Here is an 18,689-nt window from a genome sequence, read left to right on the forward strand (position 1 = left end):
TGGTATCAAAATTCACGTGATTCACAAAATAATCGCATAGTACAAACCAATAGAATCAAGGTGAAAATAACACGGTCTAGCTAGTTTTCGAACTGGTAATTGAAAAATAGTCAGCATTTGCAAAGTCATTGAAAAATAGCATAATATACTGGAGATTTGTGCACTTGTGTATGAACTTCATGCATATTATGCTGGAACTCCAACACATGGAAAGTTCTAGCATAATATACTGGAGATTGGAGCACTTGTGTATGAATTTCCAGCATATTACGCTGGACCGGTATATTATGCTGGAATTCCAGTATGCTATGCTGGAATATTTTTCAGATTTTGAACAGTGTTTTCGTTCAAATTTATCTTAACATGAAAAATGGCTAAATTTCAATTACTTTTAAAACTATGGCTATTTTTCAATTATCGCATGTAAATCTAGCTATTTTTGAATTTGCCCCGAATCAAGTGCATTCGAGTTGGGTTCTCAATATTTTGGTCAATAGATACAAACTTCCCCTGTTTCCCCCCATCTTTTAATTTAATATTAGTGTAGCCGCTATTGAAACGGGAGGATAAATTAATAGCTCCCACGTTTGTCTCTTCCAGGCCCCCGCTACACTTCATAAGGCGTAAAACAATTTCTTATTTCAGAAAAGCCTTTGCTTAAAAACAGTGTCCAAACTTTGACCTGAAAAAAGTTACCAGCTGCAGATGCACGTCACATTTCGGCTCGTGATATTATCATTAACAAAAAATTTTACCTAGAGTTTAATTAACTTATACCATCAACGGCTTGAGGTACGATAAATTGTACGACTCTGTACGTGAGGCAGATTCAGAATTTTAAGTTTACGGGTTTCGATTCTAAAAATTATAGTAGCTTACTTGGTTCTGAATAAATTATTTGTATATATACAAGATTTTGGGCCGAACGCATATCTAAAACTCTAGCTCTGCCTCTGCTATATTCCATCGTGTATGATGTTCTGTTGAAGATGCCATTCTTGAATTGCATATGCTTTAGATTTGATCTAAGTAGAAGAAGGGACTGAGATCTGGATACAACTTCCGTATTACAACTTGTTTGGATGGTTGTTACCTACTGTATTATATCGTATTGTTTACTTTAATTACAATATTTGATTTAATTGTTACTTAAATTTTATTGTGTTCCACTTTATGTAACGACGGATTTGGTTTGGTGGTGTCGTTACCTTGCTTTTTTTTTCCTCATCTTGCCCTTTCTTATTATTAAATAATCATATTTTATCTTTTATTTTACTTTTTTATATTATATTTCTACTTCGTGTCCTATTTTTTCTTAATAATATTGCAAGTTTATTATTCATATTGTTGGTGCATGACATCATAAACAACGGCAAACGATACAATATATTCAAACATTGTATTCATCAAACAATACAATACAATGAAGTACAATACAATACAATACATTATGAAACAACACGTAACAATCATTCAAGCTGTTAGTTTATTTCAGATTATAGCCTTTTCCCAAATAAGGATCGTTTAGATTATTGTAATCTGATTAGTTAAAATGTCATTTTCTTAAAGTCACAATAACTTGATAGGTGGGAGTAGATCAAATTGGGCAACAAAAAAGAAACTACTCTCCATGTTCGATGTCACCAAACAACAGGGTTGAATTTTAATTTGCCAATAAGAAACAGATTTAAATACTCAATCTTCACACGCAAACACGTAGACATTAGCAAGAATAATCAACTTACAAATTATAAAATGCTCAAATTCCAGTAAAAACGAGAATTTGTTTCGATTGTTGAAATTTCCTTTTCCCTCAGCCGTCAGATCTGACTGGTTCGATCATCCGCAAATAATTTACATTTTTCATAACACAAATGTAGTGTAGTGAAAAGAACTAGAATTAACCTCTTATACTTAAAGAGGCTAATTAAGGAAATATGTATGAAGTATGATGATGGAAATAGTCACGTGGAGCTACTTAATAGGGTGAGCTGCTTATTTTAAATGGAGCTCTACCCTCACACTCATTAAAAAATTACTCGTGTTTATACCAAACCACATTAGCTTACTACGATTAAGAGAAAGATTGAGGTGATACAATATATATTAAATAACCATGGTCAGTGACTAAAAGGCATAAAAAAGACAGGTTTCATGAGTTAATTGGTTCGGTGTACGTAAACACTTAGTATGAGTGAGGTTTCATGTGTTAATTGGTTCGGTGTAAACACTAGGTACAAGTGAATAGAACTAGGGCTACCCGGTGCACTAAGCTCCCGCTATACGTAAGGTCCAGGGAAGGGCCGGACCACAAGGGTCCATTGTACGCAGCCTTACCCTACATTTCTGCAAGAGGTTGTTTCCACGTGAACCCGTAATCTCCTGATCATATGGCAACAACTTTACCGGTTACGTCACGTGAATAGAACTAGGACAACTATAAATGTTAGACCTTTTGAACTTGGAACAAGTATAACGGCCTATAACAAATAGTGGTACAAGAATCAGCCTTCATCTACCTTCCTCAATACTTTACTTTTAGTATAAATGCACAAGTTTGTTCTGTTTCTACCAGCCACTGGATGGTAGAGAGGGAAAAGTAAAGAGAAAGAAAGGGTCAAATTTTCATCAAGAAAGTGAAAAATGGAGAGAAGGAGGGGCTTGTATGTGTTGATTGTGGCAGTCATAATTATTGTGAGTGGAGCTGAAGGGCAACTAGTAGAGAACTTCTATGGTTTTACTTGTCCAAATGTGGAATTCATAGTTCAACAGGCTGTGTCTACAAAGTTCAGCCAGACTTTTGTCACTATTCCAGCAACTCTGCGTCTCTTTTTCCATGATTGTTTTGTTGAGGTAACAGCCTAATCTTCTTCTACAATTTGATTCTCTGTAATAGGATATGATGATGAGAAAACTATCTCAGTATGTTAACAGATTTGGGATGTCCAGTACTAGAGTCTCAAGTGATCAATATTTCCAAGATTTATATTCTTTGCATATTTTCTCAGGGATGTGACGCCTCTGTTCTCATAGCTTCACCAAACGGAGACGCGGAAAAAGATTCTTCAGATAATATTTCCCTTGCAGGAGATGGCTTTGACACTGTAATAAAGGCAAAAGAAGCAGTAGAGGCTCAGTGCCCTGGAGTAGTATCATGCGCAGATATTTTAGCTATCGCCACCAGAGATGTTGTAGTGCTGGTAATAGAGGACAGAGAAACCATTTTCTCTTTGATTTACCTTAAAATGTAAACTGTCACTTGACTTGTTGATTTCTTCTGGTGAAAACATTCAGGCAGGAGGCCCTGCATACAATGTAGAATTGGGACGTCGCGATGGGCTCATCTCCAAGGCATCTCGGGTTGCTGGAAAATTGCCAGAACCTCAATTCAATCTCAATCAACTAACAACTATGTTTGCCAACCACAATCTCAGCCAGTTTGACATGATAGCTCTTTCTGGTGCTCATACACTTGGCTTCTCTCACTGTGACCGTTTTGCAAACCGTCTCTACTCATTTACCTCATCCAACCCCGTTGACCCTTCTTTGGATCCTGAATATGCTAAACAACTAATGCAAATGTGCCCTCAAAAAGTAGATCCTTCCATTGCTATAAACATGGATCCTGTGACTCCGCGAACATTTGACAATGAGTATTACAAGAATCTGGTTGGAGGAAAGGGTTTGTTCACCTCAGATCAGGTGCTCTTCACTGATGAAGCGTCTCAACGCACTGTTAATGATTTTGCTAATAATGCTTTCGACTTTAATGGAGCTTTTGTCACTGCAATGAGAAAACTAGGAAGAGTTGATGTCAAAACTGGTAATCAAGGTGAAATAAGACTGGATTGCACCAGGTTCAACTCATGAGGCCCAAGTTCTAGCTTTCAACGAAAGGAACAACTGCTACTACTTTGTAAATCCATGTTAGAAGTCCGAAAAGTTAAAATAATTTGTTTTTGGCAATATATTTGATGTAACTTGCAAAATAAATCACGTGTTTTGAGTTTTGCAATAATTCTTATACTAGACATTTATATGAGCTGAGTGGAACCATATGAACAGTATAATTAGTGAGTTGAGACAAGCAACAAGTTTTAACATAAAGATACCCTAATCCAATCTGTGTTACTGACTTTAATCTTGACCTGCACCTGGTGCAATAATTTGCATCATCCACAAGCATGAACATAGTTAATCTGCTTGTATCTCATGGTACTGGTATTTAGCTAGACGCCATTACCATCAGCTATCACGATTCACAACTTTCTTCAGAACATAGTAAGCGGTCAATGTCACTGCGTTGTGCAGTGTAAAGCTTTTCACCCGTTAAAAGAACTTGGTGCAAGGATAATTTAAAGAAATAAAGTTTAAAAAAATGGAAGATCTCATTCAATAAATGATGGTTGACAACCAGAATATAACAATTTCAAGTTTCAAAGACAAAGCAAAATATACACCAATCAAGAATTGCAATCAAACATTTATATCACAGTACGAGGAACAGCTTCTAACACCAAAAAAATCAGTTGCGCCATCTCCATTGTTGCTTGCTCTCATCCAGGAGGATGTTTTCTGGTAATGGCTAACAATGTCACCTCAGTGAAATGCTTGGATCCATAAGCTGGTTGAGAGTATCTGTGCAAATTACTCAAACTTCTATCCAAGCTTCACTTGAGTGATGGATTATGTACGAGATTTTCCATAAAGCTGATTGTATACAGCCTTTGTTCGATAAACTAGAATCATGCTTAGACAAGCAGCAATAATGCAGAGTCCACATAGTATTAAGGAAGTCAAGAAGAAGCATATGGCACCTTCACACTTTAGAGGTTCCTCCACAGCTAGAAAACTTGACAAAATAGATGCCCCATTCCATTGGCTGGGATGACGCTCTTGAGCTTGCTTTGCAGCTTCACTGTCATATATGCTACTAGCAATAATACCTGAGAATACTAATGAACCAGCTGGGTTCGCAACAGTGAGGAAATTGTACAAAGCTCCAAAATTCTTTAAGCCAAACAATTCAGAAGCAGCAGCTGGCACAATAGCCCAATGAGCTCCATACCCGAGCCCGACCAGAAGAGTACCAATGTACATAGCCCCTGGCCAGCCCATAGCAAAGAAGAAATGCCCGAATGCCATTATAACTTGGGCAACAGCCATGGCTGCATGTCTTGGGTAGGCGTAATCCCTGTTTTGTCAATAGGACAAGGTTGTATGAGAAAAATATTCATTGAAATGAAGAACATTGTAAAGTTCAGTCAATATCGTCAATATGTAAGAAGCAAATGTCATGTACCTCACAATTATTTCAGAAAAGTATCCACCCCCAATACGACCGAGGAAGTTCCATATGCTGATCATGGAAACAAATACATGTGTGTTATCATATCCTAAAGATTGGCTCATCTGACCCAAGTTATCAATCACAGTCAAACCAGATCCAGATCCTAAAAGTAGTGAGAAAAATATAATCCAAAGGTCTGCCTTTATCAAAGCCTGCATTAAGGTAAAGTCCTCCCCTCTATGGGGGCCCCGCCTTCTTTTGATCCTCACTGCTCCTTCTGCGGCTGCTTGAGCTAGTTTTGTTTGCAGTTGGGCAATTCTTTTTTGCCTTTCTAATGCTGGAAGCAAGTCTACGTCCTTAGGCTTCTCATCTTCAACCTCACTAAATATAATTTCCTGATCATCATTATGTTTAGATACACCAGGATCTTGTTTTTGTGACTCGGATAGAAGAGCCTCTTCTGATGGTCCTCTTGTTGTTTGAGAGAAGCTCAAGGAGATGGGAATCACCACCGGGATTACCAATAGAACGAATAAAATAGCTGTGAAGATTGTAGTGATGGTGTGACTCACGTCAACAAGGTCTTGAACAAGCATGACACCCATCAGGTAAGAAGCCAAAATAATGCAAATGCTGTAAATTAATGAAAAGCTGAATCCATCAGAAGGTCTGACTTGTCTGTGGCCACCAACAGGCCTGATTAAAAACATGAGAGCAATAACCACCATTGCAGGTCCAACGGCAACCATAAATATAAGGGAAGCATGATCTGGGGAATGGATTAGCGCATATATCTGAGTCATAATTGCACCACCCAAGCCAGCGAACCCCTTAAGTATTCCCACAACAGGACCGCGACTTTTAGGGAAATTTTGCACACATGAGACAAGTGCGGCTGTATTAAAGTAGGTTTCGCCATTTGTACCTATAAATATAAGAATGCACATCTGCAGAGAAATAGCTGAAATAAGTCAATTATCAGACAAAACTAGAAGTACATGCCAAGGTAGTGATCTAAAAGAAACACATACAAGTTATGCAAATATCCCATGGATATGGCCCAAATTGTTTATAGCAGTCAGTAAATAAACGATTTGATCCATCAAACAAAATAGTAGTGAATAACATCTTCGGGTGAGTGACCAGACATATTTCGAGAAAGGCATTCAGCTACACAACAGAAAACAAGCACTTTTTTTTTGTTGGATAAGGAGAAAACAAGCAGTTCTTGCCCATGCATACTAGGAAAATGGTAGACTTCGGTTCAGTTTTGTTCTCCTTCATTCATTCAAAGACATGCAATCTTCGTCTTCACTAATTACACTCCGAGAGGAAATGATAGATGATGGAGTTTCATGCTGATAAAATCGTGAAGAGAAGGCAAGCTGATAATTATTTGGTTCACAAGTAAAACCCATTGCACTTCAGCCTTAATCCAGACTTGTAACTTTAGTTATATTTGAAGTTCTTCAGAAATAGAAATGTCAGACAAGAACAATATCAGATTGATGAAACTCAATGTAGATAGAGCAGCAGGTTCTTCTTGCCTACCTGAGTTCAAGGCCTTAAATTTCAGAAAAAGCAAATCAAATACCCTAATAGTAAGTTGATGACTGCAACTAGTGCATTGATCAAATTGCATAATTCAGGAGCACCAAGACCAAATTTGAACTGAAAGTGTGATACTCTAGAAGCAAAATTGCAATTCAGAAGACAGAAATGAGACATCAATAGACTTATAAACCCCTGATACTACCAATAGTAACCTCATAACTCGATTAGAGCATCGCATCCTAAATAGCAGTGGTAGAGCCATGAATTTATATAAGGAGATTCAAAATGTATTAGAATGTCATAGTTGAGACTTGAACTTATGACTCAAAGCAACTTTTGGACCCCCTTTACCACAACATTAGAATTTTCTCCTATGTTAAAGTGGATTCAATGGTTTAAATATAACCAAAACATTACATTTTTATCCTATCTGCACACTATAACCTTTAGATGAAGGGAATTCGATTAAACCCCTTTCTCCCTTACTAGCTCTGCCCCTGCTAATTAGGTGATAATTGACTACTACAAGGTGATCCAGTATTTGAAGGGGAGACTTAGCGTAACTGGTAAAGTTGCTGCCATGTGACCAGGAGGTCACGGGTTCGAGCGCGTGGATATAGCCTCTTGCAGAAATGCAAGGTCTCATAGGCTCTTGTGGTCCGGCCCCAGAACCCGCACATAGCGGGAGCTTAGTGCACTGGACTCACCTTTTTTTAAGGTGATCCAGTATCACATCAGAGGGTTTTATAATATCAAAGGGATAAAGTATAAAGAAATAAACTATTGAAAGTTTTGAAATTCAGCACTAAACAAATTGGCTAAAGAGATGATGAGAAGAGATAGGTACTCACAACCCATAAGGGAAGAATAGGAGATCGACCGGTGACGATGAGCCAAACCCAGCCATACCCAATAAAATTCTGAATAGCACCCACAAGAAGAGTTGCCCATAACGGCAAGATTTCAGATAAAGTTCCAGCCAAAAATCCAACACTATCTCCCAAATCCTTAGCCACACCCAAACGTGAAAGTTGCCTTTGATTATAATTAAGAGAGCTTTTAATGATCGGAGAAATGCTGCCGAATAAATATCCAATACCAGCAAAACTCTGAATCCACATTGCTGCAACGAATACGAGCCATCTATTGTTGAAGAATAAACAGAGTTTCTCTTTCAAACGAACCATTTGAAACATTTAAGAGTCTTTCAGATTATCTCTAGAATTTCTCTTGGGGGAAGTCAAAGAACCTGGCTATGTTTCACCTTTTTCTTTTGTAATGAAGAACAAGCACGAAAATCGGAGTATAAAATAAGATTATATTTTGGGTCCAATGATGTTTTGTGTTGGATGCATAATGCATTACGGTGATATAAATAAACCAATAAAAATAAAAAAGGCCAACTTGAGCAAAGAAAAATTGTCGCCCATTAAATTAAATAAGCTAGAAAAATATGGCATAGAAGATAACATTGAAACGTCACTCATTTCTTGTGATGATCCATGACCTTTCAAAGATAACAGTAAAATGTTTCATTTTCAGTATAGTAGTATTTGTTAGAGAAGAAACAAATTGGAGAGCACTATTGCATTCCCAGGACTGGTAGTGACGGCGGCACGGCGCTGTGGATTTGTGTTACGTCAACTTCATGCTGAGTTGTTGTATCGGGAGATTTGCAAACTTTGGGTAACCACTTATAAATTAAATAATTTACTTTAATAGTTAAAATTAAAGCAAATCACTAAATCATGATTATTTGATAACAAAACCAATATGTCGGGCCAAGAACACCTTCATTCTACCACATCGTCAAATTGAACATAATCGTTGAATTTATCATGTAATTTAGTATATGCCTATTTTAGTATATAGATAGATATATGATCTATGGGGATAATTACTTAGAAGTACATTTTGTGCTATAACCCTTCCTATCTGATAGGAAAGGAACCATGATCGTGAACCGATCTTATCCGGATCACGAATCTCAAGTTTGTCTATGAAGAATGGATTTTAATTATATTAGTGTCTATAATTAATTTCTTTTGTGTAATATTAATCGATGGGACCTCATTGGTAAGTGCTACAAGATCTCGTGCATTAAAACACATGGTTATGGACTCGAATACGTTAGTATGGAACATTTGGAGTTATGAAAAGAATCCTTTTGTTTGCTGGATATCTCGTTCGTACACATATTCCTTTTGTTTTCCGAGCCTCTAGTAAGTTACAGACACAGTAATGTTTGATGATTACAAAAGTTGTATAAAATATATGTATCTTGTATTTATTGATTTTTTATAAATATGAGAATTAATTTTTATATTGATCATCACAGTATTAATAAAGCTATTCTCTTAAATGAATAATGAAATATATATATATATATATAAAGGGAACAAGTGAGTCCATTGGTTGAGAATTGGGTCATGGAACGTACGCACATTGACGGGAAAGTCTATAGAGTTGGCGAAGATCCTCCAGAAGAGGAGGGTCAATATAGCGTATGTTCAAGAGATAAGATGGATAGGGTCGATGGCGAGGAACGCGGACGGGTATAAACTTTGGTACTCAGGAGTCGAGAAAGGTAAGAATAGAGTGGGTATCTTGGTGGATAGGGAACTTAGAGAGTTTGTGGTTGAGGTTAGACAAGTGAATGATAGATTGATGATTATTAAGTTGGTGGTTGGAGAGTACACTTTAAACGTTGTTAGCGCCTATGCGCCACATGCGGGCCTAGATGAAGAGGTTAAACGATGTTTCTAGGAGGGGTTAGATGAGATTGTGCGCCAGGTTCCGCCTACTGAGAAGCTATTCATAGGAGGGGATTTCAGTGGTCATATTGGGTCGACCATAGGTGGTTATGGCGAGGTGCATGGAGGCTTCGGTTTTGGGGAGAGGAACGGAGGAAGTACCTCATTGTTGGACTTCGCTAAGGCTTTTGGGTTGGTGATTGCGAACTCTACCTTTTCGAAGAGGGAGGAGCATTTGGTCACTTTTCAAAATGCGGTGGCGAAGATTCAGATTGACTATCTCCTCCTCAGGAGGTGTGATAGAGGGTTATGCAAGGATTGCAAGGTGATTCCAGGTGAGATACTCGCGAAGCAGCATAGACTCTTGGTGATGGACATTGGTATTATGTTAAAGAGGAGGAAAAGGTATGCTCGATGAAGACCGAGAATCAGGTGGAGAGCCTTAACTAAGGATAAAGCCCAAGAGTTAGAGGGGCAGTTGTCGGCTGTGAGAGCTTGGAGGAGCAGTGGTGACGCGAGCACTATGTGGTCAACGACAACATACTGTATAAGGGAGGCTGCGAGAGAGGTGTAAGGGGTCTCGACTGGCATCTCTGGCGGACACAAAGGAAACTGGTGGTGGAATGAAATGGTCCAAGGTAAGGTAGAAGCGAAGAAGGCGGCGTACCTGAAGTTAGTGAGGAGCAAAAGTGAGAAGGAGATGCGAGTGTGCATAGAGAGGTATAAGATAGCTAGAAAAGAAGCTAAGCTGGCGGTCACGGAGGCTAAGATTGCAGCTTATGGTCGTATGTACAAGGAACTAGGGAAAAAAGGCAGGAAGAAGAAGTTATTTCGGCTGGCCAAGTTGAGAGAGAAGAAGGCTCGGGATTTGGACCAAGTGAGATGCATCAAGGACGACGATGGTAGAGTATTGATGGAAAATTCCCAGACTAAGAGGAGATGACAGACTTACTTTCATAAACTTCTGAATGAAGAAGGGGATCGGGATATTGTGTTAGGTGAATTGAAGCATTCCGAGAGTCACCGTGACTTTGGGTACTGCATGCTCATCAAGGTTAAGGAGGTCGTGGGAGCTATGAGTAAGATGAGTAGGGGCAAAGCGACCGGGCCTGACGAGATTCCAGTGGAATTTTAGAAGTGTGTAGGGAGAGCAGGTTTGGAGTGGTTGACTAGGTTGTTCAATGTTATTTTTAAGGCAAAGAGGATGTCGGATGAGTGAAGGTGGAGTATGATGGTTCCATTGTATAAGAACAAAGGTGATATCAAGAGTTATAACAATTATAGGGGTATCAAATTACTGAGTCACACCATGAAAGTGTGGGAGAGGGTGGTTGAAGCGAGGGTGAGGATGTCGGTGTCTGTATCCGACAACCAGTTCGGGTTCATGCCGGGTCGTTCTACTACAGAAGCTATACACCTTGTTAGGGGGTTGGTGAAAGTACAGAGATAGGAAGAAGGACCTGCATATGGTGTTTATTAACCTAGATAAATCATATGACAAGGTTACTAGAGAAGTTCTCTGGAGATGCTTGGAAGCAAAAAGTGTGTCGGTTTCCTACATATGGCGATTAAGGACATGTATGATGGGGTTAAGACTCGGTAAGGACAGTAGGAGGCGACTCTGAACATTTTCCAGTTGTTATAGGGTTACACCAAGGTTCTACGCTCAGTTTGTTCTTGTTCGCCCTGGTGATGGACGCGCTAACACACTATATTCAATGGGAGGTGCCATGGTGCATGCTATTCGCCAAGGACATAGTTCTGATTGATAAGTCGCGAACCAGTGTTAACGAGAGGCTGGAAGTTCGGAGACAGGCTCTTGAGTCTAAGGGTTTCAAGTTGAGCAGGACGAAGACGGAATATTTGGAGTGTAAGTTCAGCGCTGAGCCGGGGGAAGTTGGCATAGATATGAGGCTTGACTCACAGGTCATCCCAAGTAGAGGCAGCTTCAAGTACCTTTGGTCGGTTATCCAAGAAGGATGGGAGATCGACAAGGATGTCATACACCGTATTGGGGTAGGATGGATGAAGTGGAGATTAGCATCTGGAGTCCTGTGTGACAAGAGAGTGCCACTGATACTCAAAGGCAAGGTCTATAAAGCGGTGGTTAGACCGGAAATGATGTACGGGATTGAGTGTTGGCCTGTTAAGAACTCACATATCCAGAAGATGAAAGTAGTAGAAATGAAGATGTTGAGGTGGATGTGCAGGCACACTAGGATGGACAAGATTAGGAATGATGATATTCGGAAGAAGGTGCGCGTGGCCCCATTGATGACAAGATGCGGAAAGTGAGGCTCAGATGGTTCGGGCATGTACAGAGGAGAAGCCCAGATGCTCCAATAAGGAGGTATGAGTGGCTGGCTGTGGAGGGCACGAGAAGAGGTAGAGGGCGGCCTAAGAAGTACTGGGGAGAGGTGATCAGGCAGGATATGGCGAGGCTTCAGATTTCCGAGGTGTCACGCCCCAAACCTAGGGAGGCGTGGCTGGCACCCAACGACGTGTTGGCTCGGGCGAACCACTCTATAACTCTTTTTTTGTAACTATCATGGGCCAACATGGCCTTATCTTGTAATGTACAACTGTAAGTGGGGAAACACTGTATTAGCAAACCATTGGACTTAAAACATGAATACATATGGGCCATCAAGACCTCTGACATACTGTAAAATGAACCTTTATCTATAAAGCCTCTAAGACTATTCGACATCAAATAGGACAGGGCCCCTGCCTAACAATAAGTCTGTAGAAAAACTTTGACACGATGACTTATAGACTCAGTTGCACTCTGAATGAAGTGGAGTCTTACCGATCCTTCACTGGATGCTAACTTCGTGTACTATGAGGGCTCGCCAAACTGATTACCTATACCTGCAGGCATGAATGCGGCGTCCATAACAAAAAGGACATCAGTACGAATAATGTACCGAGTATGTAAGGAAGAACTGAAACATAATAATAAGTCAACATTAATGGAAGAGATATAAGAATCACCTGAACCTCTGAGGTGCTACCGTATATGTATACTTATTATATTTATATGTACATGTATATATATATATAACCTCTTTGAAATCATTATCCATATCGATGCATGATTGCCCAACTGATAAGTGGTAACTTTCCGACCCGCCGTAGCTCGGTGGTAAATGAAGATGCATGTCTGCCCAACCGGTCGTAGCAAGGTGGTAAATGAAGATGCATGATTGCCCAACCGGCCGCAACACGGTGGTAAATTAGTATGCATGATTGCCCAATCGGCCGTAACACAATGGTAAATGCATGAAGATGCATGTATCACTATATTATAAACTACTAAGAGTAGAACCACTTATGGAATAGCATTACGTTTACGTATCATTACTTGAATCATGCCAAAAAAGGAAGGATTAGCTTTAACATGCCTGTATGATATCTTTCTTATTACTCAACCAAGCTCAACACAACTTCTACAACAAGTGAAATGATAATGCCATTAACATATAATATCGTACCATCGTATTTGGCTAGTCGTATGACTTAAGGAAAATCGGGAAGCAACTTCCCCTATTTTCTAATACATCCCAAAGACCACTAAGGTTCATCAACAGCCCAACAATAACAACTATAACCAATAATAGCAACAACAACAATATAATCCAATATGAGTTTATCTGATTATCTTAACAATCATATTGAGCGGCAAGCTCGTTTTTACTCATAACAAGATATAAATTTAATCCAAATCTTATTTCATAAATTAGTTTACAACCTTCATAACATCATGATTATATGTTCCATATTATTTCTAGTTTAAAACATCCACAAAATGCCTTCCAAAACAGCCTCATACATCTAACACCTTAATTTTTATCGTCAATCACTTGTTTTTTACCTTTTCTTCTTCAAGCAACTTAATTAACACCTAGAAAAGATTAACAACAACAGCCACAACAATATCAAATTACTTTTTACAATTTCCAGCCACTACAAACTATATATTTAGCCACAAAATAGTCCAATAAAAAAGACAACCATATCCCACGTTCTTTCAAGTGCTATCTTATGGGTCTCCACTCAAACAACACAACCAATACAAGATTAACCTTAGGCACAATCAAGAAGATATTATACATACCTTGTACAACATCTACAACTCGAAACCTTATCTCAACTTAGCTCACAATAGCCCTCAATTACACCACAACATCATAGAAGCATTCTCTTGTAGTCTTTAACACCTTTGATGATGATTTGTGTTGATTTCTCTTGAGTTTTGTTCTTGGGATCTTGGACCAGTTCTTAGAGAGCTTGAGAGTGTTTTGGTGTAAGATATCTCTGTATATTGACGAAATGTAATGGGTAAAGATAATTTATAAGCCCACCGCCTCAATTCTCCAAGCAGGTGGGTAAGTTGCCTGCTTGGCAGCTTGAGTAGTGCAACTTCGGACACTTGTATCTCTCTACTCTGATATTGTATTGACAAACGGTTTTCAGCGTTAGAAACTAGAGACATAGATATTTAATTCCATATAAAGATCTCCTAGTAACTCTCAATAGATTAGGAGAAAATGGCGTCGCAACATGGCCTATAAATCTGCCAGTTTCTCCAAAGTACGGCAACGTGACTTAGCGACCCTATTTTAAAAACCCATATTTCTCTCGTATGAATAAATGGTTTGAAGCATTGGAAACTAGGTTCCAAGACCTTCATTTTGGTATGAGATATGTCCTAAAATGACATCATAAATCTTACGATTTAATTTCTCAAACGGCTCGTTATAAGGCAAATCTTAACTCGATTTTTCCGTAAGTTAAATCCAATTTTTTCCAATTTTTATATTTTATTTCCAAACATCATATATAGTCATATTATCACTTTACACTTATTCAAATCATTATTGACAAGTCTCATATTCATTATACATCATCTTAGGACGCACAAGGTGTAACACCAAACTTGTCGACTTTCGACAAAACTTATCCTCTTCAATTCGTTTAGCTTCTAAGCCTTTCAACCATCTTGGTAATTGTTATTCATGAGCTTAAATATTTGTAACTTCCATGGTAACATGATTAACTTACTTTATAAACCTCTCAAAGATGATTTCATTTCTGAGGTTACATCAATTGACTTACGACGTATTCTTACGTACGAAAACATAGGGTGTAACACGAGGACATGACACTTGATAGAAAGATGTGGAGGTCGAGTATTAAGGTTGTAAGTTAGGAGGTAGTTGAGTCTTATCTTACTTCGTACCGTTGTTAGACTAGTCTGATAGGGTTTTTGTCTAGATAGCTAGTGGCAATGTCGTGTCTTACTATTTCGCTTTTCAGTGCCGGATCTATTTACCAGTTATCACTTTTGCTTTGCATCTTTCTTCTGGATTTCATGTTATTCCTTTTTTTCTTATGATTTTTGTGGTGATACTGATATTGTTTCTTTTTATCTTTGTCTTCTTTTTGTCCTCTTGAGCCAGGGGTCTTTCGAAAACAACCTCTCTACCCTTCGAGGCAGGGGTAAGGTCTGCGTACACACTACCCTCCCCAGACTCCACTAATGAGATTTCATTGGGTCGTTGTTGTTGTTGTTGTGTGTGTGTATTTGTTTGTCTCTTTGCCACATTTCGTGTCCGTAATAGTGGTTATAAGTAATAGACCTAATACTGCTGGATTAACCGCTTAAAACAGAAAGAAAATATATATAAGCTGTAAATATATAAACAAGAAAAAAATATTTAAGCTGTAAATCCAGCAGTATTAGGTCTATTACTTATAACCACTATTACGGACACGAAATGTGGCAAAGAGACAAACAGATCTTAAGATGAACTTTTATGTGGCTTGATCTGCTTCACTGACAAATAGTAAGTTGTATTGTTTGCCGTCAAAGGGACATTTTTATTTAGATATTGAAATTGGAGAGGATGCATGACATTAACGAGTCATGATACTGCCTCTTTTAAAATTTAGATGTTATTGTCATTGTAAAATAATTTAATTTTGTTGTATACCAAAGAAACAAGGTTCAAGTGGATCCAATGTATTCTTTCTATTATAAACAAACTACTAAAAGATGTTAATAAGCGTAAAGCTTAAAAATATCTTTTTAAAATAGACATTATTGGGGGGAAAAAAAATTAGAGAGTGAAATTAATTGGAAGAAGGACAATATTAATTTTCTTGACCACGTGCAGCCGACAGACGTTGCAGAAAATAGAGGAATAAAACGTTTTATTTGGATCCTATGCCAATAATATCATGTGGGGTTGATGATTAGCCGCAGCCCGCAGCTTCCACTTGGACCCAAGCTGTCCCAACTCCCAAGCACAAAAATACTAGGTAAAAAAAAATACAGTATAGCCGCTATAAAAATAATAATCAAAAAAATATATAAAATATTGAGATTAATTATATATTTTTATACTCCTTCTGTTTTAATTTATACTCCCTCCGTTTCAATTTATGTGAATCCATTTGACTGTGCACGGAATTTAAGAAAAGAGAGAAGACTTTTAATCTTGTGGTGTAAAATGATGCACATATATTTTGTGTGTAAAGGTAAATTGTTTCTAAATAAGGAAAGAGGTCATTCTTTTTGGCACGGACTAAAAAGGAAATAGGTTCACATAAACTAAAATGGAGGGAGTATGATATAATTTGATTCCGCACGAAATTTATTGAAAAAACGTTTTAAAACTTGTTATTCTAAAGTTTAAAGAGTAAAAGTTTTGTGGAATCATAGCATTAATGTGATTATAAAAGTTTCTTATTAAAGTAATATGGATAAATAAAAAATTTAAAGTTAAATTATTTTCAAATATATATATATCATTTTTTCGGGAAAAGACTAATCTATCTATACTATATTAAAAGCACGAAGGCCCTTAGCGAAATGTCGTTCGCCGTTTTGCCCTTTAAAAATATATATCATATTGAACAAAATTATAATTTAAGTTATTTTTCTAATATTTAGGAATTCAAAATCAATTAAAATCTTACTTATTAAATCATTCCTTATTTGAATTTAGTACAAAGTCCTAATATTTAGGATATTATAATCAATTAAAATTTTCTTTCTATAAATCGTTAAAAATGTAAAAGGGAAAACTATCGCAATCTAAAGATATGAACTAAAACACAAAATCATATAAAAGCATATACGTAAAAACAATCTATATAATACCTTTTCCAACAACGAAATTCCACAATAAATTTTGTATTTTTTGTTTTTATTTCAATCAAGGTCAAGATTGCATCTATATATATGTCCTTTCATATCACTATTGGCCATTTTTAAAGTTCAGTCGATAAGTATTTCATATAAAAGATTGGTAATAATAGTAATAATTATTACATAATATTCGAAAATATCAATCGATATTGAACAAATCTCTAACTGTTATGAAACAATAAAAGAAGAAGAATAGTATTGTAGAGAAAAGTAGGGAGAGAGAACTCTTATTGATTTTGGGATCAATTACAATGGAATAGAACTCCTTTATTTATAGGGGAAGAGTGACTTAGCCACCAAGTAACAAACCCTAAGATCTCTCTAAATATAAACATTCACCATAAATAAAATTCTATTTACAACACTCCCCCTTGAATGTCTATTCAACAGATAATGTGCCTCGTTAAAACCTTAACTAAATAAAACCCAGCGGGAAAAAAATTCTAGAGAAGGAAAAAGAGTACACATATCTAACAATACGCCTTTTAGTTGCCTCGTTAAAAACCTTGCTGTAAGCACGTGATTTTTGCCCAATATGAGAATTACTCCCAAAAAATCCAAAAATAAAATGATTTTTCTTTGGTGTGCAATTTTGTGATATTTTGAATAATTATTTGTATTTGTCTGTGCGTGTTTATTTGCTAAATTAATAAAAAATACAAAAATATGTCGCATTTTGCATGTAGGATTTAATTCTACAATTGTTAGTAATTAAATTTGTTTTACAAAAATTAAAAAAATTACAAAAATAGGCATCGTTCGCATTTTTAGCATTTAATGTCCAAATATACAATTTTATGCTTAATTATTATTTAATTGTGCGTTAATTGATATTGGGAGTTAATTTGCGCTTTTATAACTTAATTTAGTTCTTAATAATAGTTTAAGTATTTTTATAATAAAAGAAGAAAAGAGAACGAAAATATAAAGAAAGTCGGAATTGGGCCTCTTCTTCGATTTCAAGCCATAGGCCCAAAAAATGGCCCAATCTTCCCTACGACCCAGTCCATTTCGAACTGGGTCGACCCAGTCCATAACCCAACACCCTATTATCTTACAAACAACACAAAACAAAAAGAAAAAATGAAGAAAACCCTAAAAATAACCTAAGTCATCCGCCCCCCCCAAACCTTTGCTCCTTCTTCTCCATCTCCATCTTACACAGCCATGGCTGCCCTAAAACCTCACCTCCCATGGCTGTGCTTACCTTCTTCTTCGTCCACCCAGAACAACCAACGTCACCACTATCCACGTCGACCTCCCCGTTGCATCGCCGGAAAACCCTCAACCAAAGAACTAGGAAACCCACCGCTGCCCGCTTCATCCCCGTCATCTCTGAGCTTCGCCATCAACATCCATGGCTGACCTGCACCAGCATCACGTCCAAACCACTACCAAACAGACCCAAACAGACCCCGTCGCCATCGCTGCCTCGCCGCAGCTGCTGCTTCATCTACTGCCCCGACTTCGCCATAACTGCCCTCCCATGGTGGAAACCCCACTGTAAACGATCCCTCCTTCCAGCTCGTCCATGGACTGCCCGCTGCTTCGTCATCTTTCTTCGACACCAACGAAAATGCTGCTGCGTCAAGATGCGTCCGCTTTGAAAGACTGTTTAAAACAGCCATTACAACCAAACGTTGCTGCTCGTCACGGCAGTAGCTGCTGTTGTTACTCCTTCGTCACTTCGTCTGCTTTAAGCAGCCCACATGACCCTACTGTGCACGACGAGCAGCCGAGGTTAAAACAAACCACGTTGCTGCGTCGACTATTGCTTCACTTCGGCGTCAACTCCAGTCGAGTTCGCGTACATGGATGAGTTTTGGTCGATGTCGTCGATCACTGGTCGTCCGTTCGTCGTTGTTTGGTCGTTGTT

At 37.9% G+C, this 18,689-nt stretch overlaps 2 protein-coding genes across 2 annotated transcripts; one reads left to right on the plus strand and one right to left on the minus strand.

Annotated features, from left to right (window-relative positions):
• Window positions 1-2,472: 2,472 nt before the first annotated feature.
• LOC107799807 (peroxidase 55-like) lies at window positions 2,473-4,015 on the plus strand. The gene is made up of 3 exons (XM_016622957.2): window positions 2,473-2,853; window positions 3,009-3,200; window positions 3,295-4,015. Exons 1-3 carry the CDS (start codon window positions 2,644-2,646, stop codon window positions 3,868-3,870), a joined length of 978 nt encoding a protein of 325 aa, XP_016478443.1. The 5' UTR covers window positions 2,473-2,643; the 3' UTR covers window positions 3,871-4,015.
• A 354-nt stretch (window positions 4,016-4,369) lies between these two features.
• On the minus strand, window positions 4,370-8,474 carry LOC107803251 (protein NUCLEAR FUSION DEFECTIVE 4). The gene is made up of 3 exons (XM_075250577.1): window positions 7,696-8,474; window positions 5,303-6,237; window positions 4,370-5,194 (listed from the first exon to the last, which is right to left on the minus strand). Exons 1-3 carry the CDS (start codon window positions 8,038-8,040, stop codon window positions 4,687-4,689), a joined length of 1,788 nt encoding a protein of 595 aa, XP_075106678.1. The 5' UTR covers window positions 8,041-8,474; the 3' UTR covers window positions 4,370-4,686.
• Between the last annotated feature and the right edge of the window lie 10,215 nt (window positions 8,475-18,689).

Source organism: Nicotiana tabacum, chromosome 3, assembly GCF_000715075.1.
Source record: "Nicotiana tabacum cultivar K326 chromosome 3, ASM71507v2, whole genome shotgun sequence".
Lineage (NCBI taxonomy): Eukaryota > Viridiplantae > Streptophyta > Magnoliopsida > Solanales > Solanaceae > Nicotiana > Nicotiana tabacum.

Excerpts from the sequence above, each read along its gene's own strand:
- LOC107803251 (XM_075250577.1), bottom strand. The coding sequence starts at position 8,040 with ATGTTTCAAATGGTTCGTTTGAAAGAGAAACTCTGTTTATTCTTCAAC. Across the intron at positions 6,238-7,695 it reads CTATTCTTCCCTTATGGGTT|ATGTGCATTCTTATATTTAT; the intron begins GTGAGTACCTAT and ends ATTTCTCTGCAG. Across the intron at positions 5,195-5,302 it reads TTTTCTGAAATAATTGTGAG|GGATTACGCCTACCCAAGAC; the intron begins GTACATGACATT and ends TTGACAAAACAG.
- LOC107799807 (XM_016622957.2), top strand. The coding sequence starts at position 2,644 with ATGGAGAGAAGGAGGGGCTTGTATGTGTTGATTGTGGCAGTCATAATT. Across the intron at positions 2,854-3,008 it reads TCCATGATTGTTTTGTTGAG|GGATGTGACGCCTCTGTTCT; the intron begins GTAACAGCCTAA and ends ATATTTTCTCAG. Across the intron at positions 3,201-3,294 it reads CCAGAGATGTTGTAGTGCTG|GCAGGAGGCCCTGCATACAA; the intron begins GTAATAGAGGAC and ends GAAAACATTCAG.